This window comes from Ictalurus furcatus, chromosome 10, assembly GCF_023375685.1.
Source record: "Ictalurus furcatus strain D&B chromosome 10, Billie_1.0, whole genome shotgun sequence".
Taxonomy (NCBI): Eukaryota; Metazoa; Chordata; class Actinopteri; order Siluriformes; family Ictaluridae; genus Ictalurus; species Ictalurus furcatus.
In genome coordinates this window covers 29,422,695-29,435,038 of record NC_071264.1, presented here as the reverse complement: position 1 = coordinate 29,435,038, position 12,344 = coordinate 29,422,695, and the positions used below count along the sequence as shown (strand labels likewise).

The following is a 12,344-nucleotide window of genomic DNA, read 5'->3' as shown; positions in this document are numbered from 1 at the left end:
GATTATTTGAGTTACTATAGACCTCGTGTCAGCTCAGACCAGTCTGGTCATTCACTCTACAGACTGTTCTGTGTGAAAATCCCAGGAGATCAGCCGATTCTGAAATACTGGCACTAACATCCATGCCACGGTTAAAGTCACAGAGATCACACAGAGCTTTTCTTCATTCCGATGTTTGATATGAAGCTCTTGACCTGCATGATTGTATGCACTGTGCTGCTGCCACATGATTGGCTGATTAGATAAGCTCATGAATATGCAGTTAAAGTGGACGGTGAGTGTGTATAAAGAAATCCAAAATCAAGTATCTGCATATATTTTACACACATGTATTGTTGTGTGTACGTGCTCTGTGTGTGTGTGTGTGTGTGTGTAGCTGGTGGACGTGAGCTGTAATGAGCTCACCGAGATCCTGCTGCCCGATTCTGTCCCGGCCACGCTGCAGGAACTCGACCTGAGTGGGAACAGCAGCCTGATGCTGGAACACAAAACCCTCAACCTGTTCAGGTGAGCCGTCACAGCAGCGTGGAGAGCAGAGGACACGCAACATAGTACGAGCGTGTGACAGGGAACATCTGATTCACCGATTGGTCACCTCGGAAACTAGTCCGTTTTGGTGAACCGTGGCGCGTTCAAATACAGACGTTTTACTGTGTTTAAAAGAAAATCCCACGCAAGTGAATCGCCTTTCTTGTACTCTTCACTTTCCTGAACGCCGTAGCAACGTTGTTAGCGTTTGATGCTGTAATACGTGCAATAACCGTGTTTTTATTCGAGTCTTTTCTTAGTCGGTTTCCTACACATCCGAGGAAATGAGGAAAATATCGTTATTCCAGCTAGTTTCGTCTCGTTTACGCGAGGACGTAACGGCTACGTACTAAATCGTTCTCATTTATTAGATTTATTACGTAATTCATGGTTGGTGTTCTGATTTAGACCACGCCTTACGTCCGTGATGATATAACTCTTTCCCGAGTCGTACAATATAAACAAATAAACGTATATGGTTTTTTTTTTTGTTTTGTTTTGTGTTGTTTACGAACACAAGAAACAAATGAATTGACTACATTAAAAATCCACATCAACCAGCCAAATCACTTTAGAAAGCGTTAAAGTGAAAGGTACTTTGCTTTCGGGTGCTTTTATGTGAGGTGAACTTTAACCTTTGACCTTTACGAATCAGGTTGCACGTTGAGGGGTGAGAGAAACGAACCGAAACTGAAAAACATCACTGAAAGTAATACGTCTCGTCTAGAAATCAAGCTAGGCTAGTTAGTTAGTCGATGCTGGCTAGGACGGCGAAGAGTCATGAGACGCATGAGACGGTTTTTAAAAAATACATGGTGTGAAAACAGGCTTGATCATTAAGGAGCAGTCACACCGGGTTCTCTTTATCGTCATGTCTGATAAACTATAAAAATCATCCTGGCACACAACTCTGTAATTATTTAAACGACGATTTATTGTTGTATGAATGGAAAATTCTTAAGATATTTGATTATACTGGTTCTGAATTCAGGCATTACAAATTCAGGTTCAGGTTCTGCTGACTCTAATTTCACGTTATCCCGAATGTCTTTCTCTCAGTCATATAACTACTTTGAAGCTGGACCAGAAGCCGTCTCTGACCGCGGCGGACTCGCAGGGCTCGTGTGTACTTTGGGATCACGGCTACGCCGAGATGAGCGGCCAGAGGAACAAGTGAGCACAGTTCTACGAATGATCAGCGTTAATCCCTCAGCATGCTGGCAGTGTGTTTCCTGCAGGTGCTCGGAGTCACCTCGCTGTAAGGTTGCGATGCCCCGTGGATGTAAAGAACAGTTTTCATATTTAATGAGGCGTTAGTCCCGTGCTCCCCCTCAGAGGGTCGTCACCTCCACTCTGTCTCTACTATCAGTGTCATATATCTGTCCTTTCTTCCGTCTGCTCGGTGTACACCACAGTGCTGCTGAATTCTCAATTCTGATTGGTTACGAGGCGTTGATTAAGTTTCATTAACAGCAGCACTGACAGTAGTGCAGCTGCAAATCACAGGTTTATGTGTGTGTGTATATATATATATATATATAAAGTGATGATGAAGACGATGAAGGCTGATGAAGGAACATGAACAGGAACATGTTTCATGGATGCTCCACAAATGAAGTATAACTACGAATGGATAAAAAGTATGACATGTCGCTCTTTAATAAATAAACAATTGTACTCATTGGCAAATAAAAGACTTCGGGATGTGTGGTTATATATTGGATACTAATCCACGTCAGGTTAATGACACTAACTCTGCTGCACCAGTTAACACCACCCTGTCACTGATTATTTTCCTATAACAGCACGACACACAGTGTTTGTTGTTTTGAAGTTGTTTTGCTCTGTGATTTATTTATTTATTTTTTGTCTGTGTAGGCTGTGTGTGTCCGTGCTGGCCATGGATCGATTCGGGGACAGCGTGGAAGCGGTTTACGGGATTTTCGACGGCGACCGGAATGAGGAAGTGCCGCGGTTGCTGCAGTGCACCATGGGAGACGTGCTGGCTGAAGAGCTGCAGCACAGCAGTGTGGACAGCGTGTACATGTGCAACACGTTCCTCACCTCACACAGGTACACTTACTGGAAATTATATATATATATATATACACACACACATAATGATATATTGAATCATCTTTGGAAAATGCAACTCTTAATTATAGACATTATGATATTTCAATTATTTATCACCATATATGGTAATATTGGTTGGGGCATGTTTATTTTATATTCTAATACAGAGGGATTAAAAGTTAAAGATTAAATAAAATTTCTGGTGTATCCCATAAAACCACACATGTCCACATTTCTACACATTTCTACAATTCTTTATTGTCTGTGATCACAAGTAATAGAAATATTAAGTCTATACAGTAATTTTCTCCACATATGGTCATGCTCAATGGGTCATATTTATGATGCATCACCCAAACCCGGGTAGACACTGTCCAAATTTAGAAATACTGCACATGAAAGTCATTTCTGTCCATCATACACACAGTATCCAAAAATAATCAGCACATGCCGTACACGAGACACATCAAATTTATTGTTCTGTGTATTTGCTGTCCATTTCACAATGCTGTGTATATTGTACTTTATGTAGTCTTGCACGCTGTTATTTGTTGGTCCTGGAGAAACAACATTTCGTTCCAATGTATACGGGCTATATAGAGGAATGACAATAAAAACCACACGTGAGGACGATCCAAAAGACTTTAATTTGTTGTATATATGTCTTCAAAAGGACTTTTTCACTGCAAGAGAGACTGTGGCTGTGGGTTCATTGTATATATTTGGTGGCTTTCGTTTGTATAATACACAACAGACTTGGTGAATGTTATTTGTGGATTTTGTTGGGCTTTTATTCTATACGCTGTCAGAGCCCAGATCTTAATTGTAACCAGGGGCTCGCCGAGGTGAGTGGTTACGTAGTGGTGGCCGTACGGGGGCTCTTTCAGTGCAGTATTAATATTTTATATAAAAGACAAAAAAAAAAAGGAGTTCACTAATGATGTCGTTAACACTGGTGATTGTACTACTGAAGGTTACAGGCTAGATCAGGATGTGGATTTTACTGCAAGCTCGTTCCTGCGGGCTGAAATTACACCTATGCTCAGTTCTTTGTACATCTCTGATGATGATGATGATGATGATGATGTTAATGCTGAGATACCTGCTTCTGATGTGTGTAACATGCATTCAGTGCAGACAGAGTTTGAACAAATGAAAGGTGATTTATTGGCCCTAAAAACTCAAATTGAAACTCTAGATGCAGAGCATAGACAGTTAATTAACAGTACACTTATAAGGGAAGCGGCTTTAAAGGAGGCACTGGACACCGACTTGGAGGCATTGCAAGACTCTTTCCAGCAATCCTTGGAAAAACTCGAGAGGGAAGTGGTAGATTGCTTTCTTCTGAGGGATGGTAAACTAGTACACCTACCCTTGATAGATTGCATACTCTTTTCTTCGACTACCCCCCATACTCCCTCTATACACCGTCCCAGATCCCAGCCTACAACTATGAGCAGTACATACACTGAAAGCCAACCCATACATACTCAGGCACCCACCACCATACCTTCTCACGTCTTGTCTGGTGCTTCCTCATTCTGTGCGAGACCTCCTATACATTCCTTCCATTCATTCCCTTCCTTCTATGACTCTGCAGAGACATCGGATATCCTCAACTTCATAGATCAGTGCGAGAACTTTTTTGACATTCGGCCCTTACCAAACGCCGAGCTCATGGGAACCCTCAGCACAGTATTGAGAGGACCTGCGCTGAGCTGGTGGAAGGTGGAGAGAGAGCCAAAGTCTATGATTGGAAAACGTTCAAGGATGGCTTCATGACAGCTTTCCTTCCTGAGGACTATCTGGCAGAGGTTGAGGACAAGCTCAGGGCAATGGTACAGCAGCCGGGGCGAAAACTACGAGATTTCGCCTAGCATTACCGTGCTCTCTGCTTAAAATGGAAGGCAGACATCACCGAGGAGGAGTTGGTAAGCCGCATCCTGAACAACATCAACCCCAGGGTTGCAGGCTGCCTAAGATGGACAATAACCATCATCGAACAGCTGGTCAAGCTGGGCTCCAGGGTAGAAAAAAACTGCATTGGGGCTAAGGACTACTGGTAAAAGGTGGGGATGTTGAACACCATCGGAAAAGGTTTGAAGAAACCACCTGGAATTGAGGTCCCAAAGAGCAAGCGGCGATGTCGAATACACAGCCTCATGACATCAGGCTTATTACTCCCTCCCCACTCCAGGTACCATTAAAGGTTGCTGGGGAAGATATGAGGGCAACTATTGACACCACCAGCTCATATACCTTAATGCAGCAGAATATCTGGAGGAGACTGACAAAGAACACAGTCCACACAGACCCAGCAGCAGCAAAAATTCATTATGGCGTATGGTAAAGTACAAGTCTCCAGGGCCAAGACTCCAATACCGTATGAATGGCACGATTCCAGCTGGACAGTAGACACCTAAATCATGGATGATGCCCATCTGACCTTTCCAGTTCTCCGAGGGGTGGGTTTTGATCATGAAGCCAGCAGCAGTACTCAATGTGGCTAACAACCGGTACGGCCTGCCTTCAAGTTAAGGGTATTAGTACCATCCTTTCATCCTTCATCAGTGGACAATAGAACTGACAAAGATCAAACAGCTAGATTACACAGTGACTCAATGTTACGTCTTACCACCTGAACCAGTACTTCCATGCCTGACAGCATCCTGCGTCTTCTTCCCAATGGGACAAGCATGGCTGTTTGTCACCTCCAGTGCACTGGGTCAGACCGCTGTGGTGAAGCACTGCATCTCCACAAATGGTACCGGTAAAAAGCAGAGCATACAGAGCATCACACTTGAAAAAGAACATAATAGAAGAGCATGTGGACAGAATGTTAAGAGATGGTGTATAGAGCCCTCCTCATCACCATGGTCCTCACCTGTGGATTTAGTGCTGAAACTGGACCACTCGTACCGGTTTTGTTTTGATTACAGGAAGGTGAATAGCAAGACCATACCGGAAGCTTATCCAATGCCCATGTTACATGACATACTGGAATCCTTGAAATACGCCTTCTGGTTCATGACCTTGGATTTGCAGTCCGCCTATTGGCTAGTGGAAATATAGGAGGAGAGCAAGCAGAAAACAGCATTAATCACCACCTGTATCAATTCAAGAAAATGCCATATGGACTACGAAACTCAGCTGCCACTGTCCCAACAGCTGATGGAATGAGTAGTGAGCAGGCTGAGAGGAAAGATCTACTTTGTATACATTGAAGACATTATCATATACTCCCACCAACCTGAAGCACCTGAAAAAGAAAGGGGTTAGATGGGAGTGGTCACCTGAATGTCAGACCAGCATTGAAAGCAGCACTACAAAATTCTCCAGTACTCGCACATCCCAAACTTTCTCTACCTTTCCAAGTAGACTACAATTCCCATCAGCCACTGCACTGCAAAAATTCCAGCTCGTAGTACCACTATCCTTGATCCCGTGCATCCTACACTATTTCCATTCCAGCCCACCAGGGGGGCCATCTCGGATGGTTAAAGACCCTGCTATGTGTGCTATAGGTAGCCTTTTGGCCAACAGTGTGAAAAGACGTCTGGGGGTATGTGAACAACCATGAGAACACCAAGCCTTCTGGATTCATGCAGTCCACTGAGGTGCCAGAGGCAGGCACACCTTGGGAATTGAACTCACGGGACCTTTCACCACCAGCAAAAGACGAAAGACCTACCTGCTGGTAATCATGGACTTCAATAAATAGGTATAGATGTTCCCTTTATGAGGCAACAAGACCCCTAAGATCCCGAAAGTTCTTAGGGACGAAATCTTTACTCGATCAGGAGTTCCTAAATACCTGGTCTCCGATTTCGGGCCCCAGTGTATATCACTGCTATTGACAGAACTTTGCTAAAAGGGAGAAATAATACAAAAACTCACCACAAGCTACGACCCGCAGACCAACCTGAGTGAAAGGATGAACAGAACCCTGAAGGTCATGATTTCTTAATACATGGGAGACCAACATGACACCTGGGCCCAGTAGATCCCTGAGTTCAGGTTTGCCGTCAACACAGCCCAGGCATGAGACAATGGGAATAACTCCAGCCGAGCTCATGACCAGCAGAACCCTCAAAGGACCACTGGAGCGATTAATATATCAACCCCCAATGCCAGACCAAGCCGTCTATCCAGTGATAGAAAAACAAAAGGAAATGACAGAGGAGGTTAAGCACAGGATGGGGTTGCATCGGGTGAGACAAGCTAGATATTATAATGTCAGGAGGAAAGATGCACCCTTTCACCCTGGAGATCTAGTCTGGCTCCGATCACACCCACTTTCTAGTGCCACCACCAAATTCTCTGCAAAGCTAGCAGCCAAGTGGGAAGGACCTGTGGAAATAATAAAAAAAAAAAACTAGGCCCAATAAATTACAACATGGTCAATCTAAAGAGATGGACTCTTACCTCTGCCGCCATAGGCTGGGGGGGGGGGGGGTCTATGTAGCACCGCCATGTATTGTTCCTGTTATATATATGTGTAATAATTTTAATTATTGCTACCTGTTATATATTAGTGCTGTCTTGTTGCCACCATCAACATTGTGTTTGGCTCCGTTCTCACGAGACTGTACGTAAACACAGTGCAGATACGTTGTCACGTAACGGTGCACGTGTTTACAGAAGTAAACGTAACCCAAGAGAGAGACAGCAGAAGGAGCGCATTTATTTGATTTACTCTCCAACGGGGTGGATTATACTCACGATTTGCCAACGATAATGCTGCTGAGGAAATACTGGGACTATTTCTTTTTCTATTTTTTATGCCGCTCGGGAGGATTCACCAGCGGGATTTATTGATCCGGTGGAAGGGAGGATCCGCCCACCTTTGGACTGAGAAACGGGTGAGGACGATCCAAAAGACTGTAAACCATTGTATATATTTCTTAAAAGAATTTTTTTCACCGCAAGAGAGACTGTGGGTGTGGGGTATTTGTATATATTTGGTGGCTTCCATTTGTATAATACACAACAAACTTGGTGAAAGTTATTGGTGGTTTTTGGTGAGCCTTTTTTTATACGCTGTTAGAGCCCGGATCTTAATTGTAACCAGAGCCTCGCCGAGGTGAGTTGTTACAACTTGACTTGAATTTTTATATTTAACTCGTATAAATAAAGATCCACAAATTTCACACAATTGTATACACGGAATATTATTAATTATTATCCTGTGCATTTCATTAAGGGCTTATAATCTCTTTAGTTTCTATCACATAAAATGTTGGCTAGCATATATATGAAAAATGTGTCTTTTTTGCATTTAGCTCCGCCCCCTGGTTAGACTCTTTGTATTTCTGCATCTGTTTGAAATCCCCTTTAAAACTTAAGCTACTCCAGCATGTGAATATTTCATCCACTCAGTTTTACAACGTTTTTTTCTTTCTTTGCTCTATTATTATTCATCAAAGCAGTACAGCATTACAGCACCAATGCCAATCACTGAGAATAAGCCCTGCCCCCTTTTCTGTTTTGTAAAATTGTCCTGTCACCCATATGCACTAAGAATTTCTCAAGGAAAATGCTATGCACAATTTTTGAGGACCTGTTTTAGTGCTCTACAGCGCCTCTAGTGGTCAAAAGTTACATTGAATAACTTTAATATACAGTTTAATGAGAAAACATTATATATATATATATATATATATATATATATATATATATATTTCTGAATGCCTTCCTAAATATAATCTGAGAGCTGTGAGTTCACATTTTTTGAAATTGGAAGTTAGGGAAGGAGCATGTCATAGAGCTTGACTGATTTCCACGATAGCCAATAGCATTCAAGAGATGCTACACCCCAAAAATGGAAGCTGAATGATGCATCCAAGAGTCTAAAGGAAAACATTTAGACTTAATTGAAGGTAAATGTATTCTCAGTGCCTCTTTTTCTCCACCGTATTCTTTGTAGAAAGCTGGGGATGGCGGGGCAGAAGCTCGGGGCGTCGGCTCTCCTCTGCTACATTCACCACGAGTCCTCTGAGTCGAGCAGCTACTTCAGCCTGACCGTGGCCAATGTAGGAACCTGCCAGGCTTTGCTGTGCCGCGAAGGCCAACCGCTGGCCTTGTCCAAAGTCCTTAGCCTGGAGCAGAGTGCTGAAGAGATGGAGAGGGTCAAAACAGCCAAGGCAATTATCACTGAGGTAGATTTACTAGCTACATGTTGCTAACACTTGGCTTTTGTACATAAAACAGAAACTTACTCAGTACTTACTGTATATAACTGATTTCATGTTGTGGAAAAGTTTTAGCCACAGATCTTGAGTGATAAGCTAAAAACATCCCCAAAAAGAAGATACAAATTAAAATTGTATCGAGATGTTGATCTGTTGATCTGTGACAAATATGAGCTAGTTTTCTCACATTTAAATAACCTCCTAACTTAGCTAATCTTGGTGTTATTATGGATGAATGGCACTTGGGGTATTTCATAATGTTTATAATGTGTTTATAATGTGGCTAAAAGTGTAGAGATGTTCCTTTTTTTCATCATTTTTAATGATCAGGGGTTCCCAAACCTTTTGGTCAAATAATCCCCAATGTACATTCTGCGACCCCCAAGCCTTAGAATTTTGGTTTCTCCTTGTTATTCACCTTCACGGTTGCATTTTTTTTTCATATTTGTTTACATGGCTTATTGAGTTAGAATCACTCAATGTTTTCGAGGAACTAAGGTAAGGTAGATGGACAGAGAAATTTGTCCATTTTTATTGATGAACTCCTACACTAATTCAGCATGAGCTCAATCTGGCTTTATTGGATGTGTCTGCAAGTAGCATTTCAAAATAGTAGCACAGAATTTCTGTCTTCATAATTAGACCAATATTAATTTGCCACAAAAAAAAGGATAAGGTAAGTTTTGCTCACGACCCCATTTATAAATTAAATGACCCTACATAAAGTCCCTAGTTTGGGAACCCCTGTTCTAAATAAATTATTTTTAATGGTTTACTTCCCACTGTGATCACTTGCTAAGTAGTTTCATCCTACTGTGATGTTTACACATGACTGTATTGACTGAAAAGTTTTTTGACCCTTTGCGCTATAGGACAACAAGGTGAGTGGTGTTACCTGCTGCTCTCGGCTGTTGGGATGCTCCTATCTGTTCCCCTGTGTCCTTCCTAAGCCCTGGGTACGAACTGAACCGCTTTGCGCTCAGGATGAGTTCCTAATCTTGGGCAACAGGGCACTTTTCCAATATCTGTCTTACCAAGAGGCAGTGACTACTGTGCTGGCTGTCCGAGACCCTCGAGCCGCTGCCAAAAAGCTTTGCACGCTTGCCCAGAGTTATGGGTGCAAGGACAATGTCGGTGCAGTAGTTGTAGCTCTGCGCATTGGCGAGGACAGTTGTACTTGTGAGCCTACGCTCTCCACAGAGGTCCGAGGACCCCCCATACCAAACCCCATTCCCATATCTGTGCCACCTCTTGACCCGGCCACTCCTTCTTCAAGTAGTGGCATTGCCTCAGAATTCAACAGCGAGACCTCTGCGTCTGAGGTGGGAAGTGAGGCTGGATCCACGGCGTCTGATGAACACACTTCTTCGGGTCCAAATGCACGACATGAACGCCGCTGCAGCTTGCACCCAGCTGCCACGATTTGCAACACTGGAGGTCCTGGAAGTCTAGGGGTTGGAACTCATCCTGCTCTGTTCCAGCGCCAACCATCCTCCGCGACATTTTCCAGCAACCAGTCTGACAATGGTCTAGACAGCGACGATGAGGCTCCACTGGAGGGCGTCATTTCCAATGGGAGTAAGTTGGAAGTCGAGGTGGACATCCACTGCTGTGCTTTCCAGCTTCGCTCTGGGCGTCCGGAAAGCCCCAAGGAACTAGATATCCGCGGCACCAACTACACCAATAGCAAGATGCGCCGTCAGAACAGTGTGGTGGTGTCAACCGCTAACGGCTGCCTTCTTGCTGTCTGTGGCCGAGAGATCTCGGACCTCAAGAAATCTCCATCTACGTCCAGTTTGTTTGGGAAGAAGCTCTCTAATGGTTCTGTTGTGGCACTTGAGGACAGTCATAACATCATTGAGGTAGCACTCGAAGCACCGAAGAAGAAGTCTGGTTACTTTGCAGCACCTGCCCAACAAGATCCTGAGGATCAATTAATCATACCTCCCAGTCTTGAACAAGATGTTCGGGAGCAGCTGAGGGGCCAAAGTCCTGTGGTTTCTGGCCCTCCGCCACCCTTACCACCTCCCACAAGCAGAGGTTCAAACTGGGATCACCCTCACCCTGGTCTCCCTCCTGCTACCTTTCAACAGGAGGTCTACGACACTGCTCTGTAGTGGGTACTACCCGCGGTGACCTAGTGCCATATTGTGGAGGTGGATGTGGTTCATTTTGCTTTGATTTTTATTTTCCAGTTCTTATTCAGCTCTGACATTGTGTGAAGACCTGCATGTGCTATGTGGTGACATCCCACTTACCTGGAGCGGTCTCTGGTAAACCTAAGAAGTGGAAAATATTGACAAAAAGTGCACAAATTTCAAGAACAGTAAAACAAAATCTTGATAGTTGGCTGTCTAGCAAAAACCACATGAACTAAAATACCTCATACACAACCTTGCATAACTAATGAGCTACATAGCCCTTTATGATATCATTTGGCAGAAAGGTTCTTTGGGCTTAAACCATGACCAAAAGGTAAGAAAAGTGCCTATTGCAGATGGTTCCGGCTCTCCAGCACCTCCATTGGTCTGGTGCGCTTTCACTGTTACTGAGAAATGCCAATTTGTTTTTCCTGCCTAAAACTACTCGATCATTTTTAGTTGATGTAAAAAGCTGAAGTATGATTGGGAAAGCTCAGCTTTCTTCATCCTGTCTGGTGGAGTGCAAATTGCAGAACAAACTTCTAAAGCCATGGGAAGGATGGCACACACTGTTTGGCTTCCTCCAGCCTTTCTGGAACCTTCTGCACAAAATATGCACCGCACGCCACATCCTGTTGTGGTGTAATAGTGGTGGTTCTCACCAAAACTGTGACTGAGAGGAGGAACTAGACCAAACTTGATATCTCATATCATTTCATGATGCATCTAAGATGCAGTTGCAGTCTCGGCCAATCAGAAAGAGACAGTTATTAAACGTAACTGGTTGAAATCACGACTTAATTGTGAGTTATTAGGACTACTTGAAGCGTGCCATTAGAGACTGAATTATCAAAGCACTCATGCCTAAAGCTTTTGAGGCTTAAATACTGTACATACTTGGTCTTTGCACTAAAAGTGCTGCAAAGTAACACTGGTACTGATAGAGCATGAATGGGGTATTTTTCATCCTATATCTGAACCGCTAAGCTAATTAACTGCGAAAAAACTACATTATATCCATATGTTCTCCTGAGTGTGTTTATGTCTGTGCGCAACACCTGATTTCACCTGATTTATGATGTGATTGTTCTTGCCCCATACCTTGATATGGGTTGTTTTTTTTAAAAAAAAGAAAATGACGATGAATGAATGCAGAGGATGCCTTCACAATGTGATTCAGCTTTGTGTGAATGTAACATGCACTTATTTGTTATATCTCGAGTTATATATACGATTTACACTAGGGTTTCTCAAGGACCAGATGTGATCGCTGATGAGAATACACGATTGGAGACAGTCGTTCAAAAAGCGCAAACGAGGCCACACCCACAGAATGTGTCCAGATTTCCTGGAGGAGTAACGTCTTCAGAATGGACATTTAACTGAACCGTTTTCACGTCATATTTGG

General features: G+C 43.3%; 1 protein-coding gene across 1 annotated transcript in view; it reads left to right on the top strand.

Annotated features, from left to right (window-relative positions):
- Positions 1-11,200, top strand: part of phlpp2 (PH domain and leucine rich repeat protein phosphatase 2) — a 47,772-nt gene extending 36,572 nt beyond the window's left edge. Inside the window, exons 15-19 of the mRNA XM_053635457.1 lie at positions 377-507; positions 1,588-1,701; positions 2,407-2,601; positions 8,531-8,762; positions 9,668-11,200. Coding sequence (XP_053491432.1) covers positions 377-507; positions 1,588-1,701; positions 2,407-2,601; positions 8,531-8,762; positions 9,668-10,912 — 1,917 coding nt within the window. The 3' untranslated portion in view covers positions 10,913-11,200. The remainder of the gene's footprint in view (positions 1-376; positions 508-1,587; positions 1,702-2,406; positions 2,602-8,530; positions 8,763-9,667) is intronic.
- Positions 11,201-12,344: the final 1,144 nt, after the last annotated feature.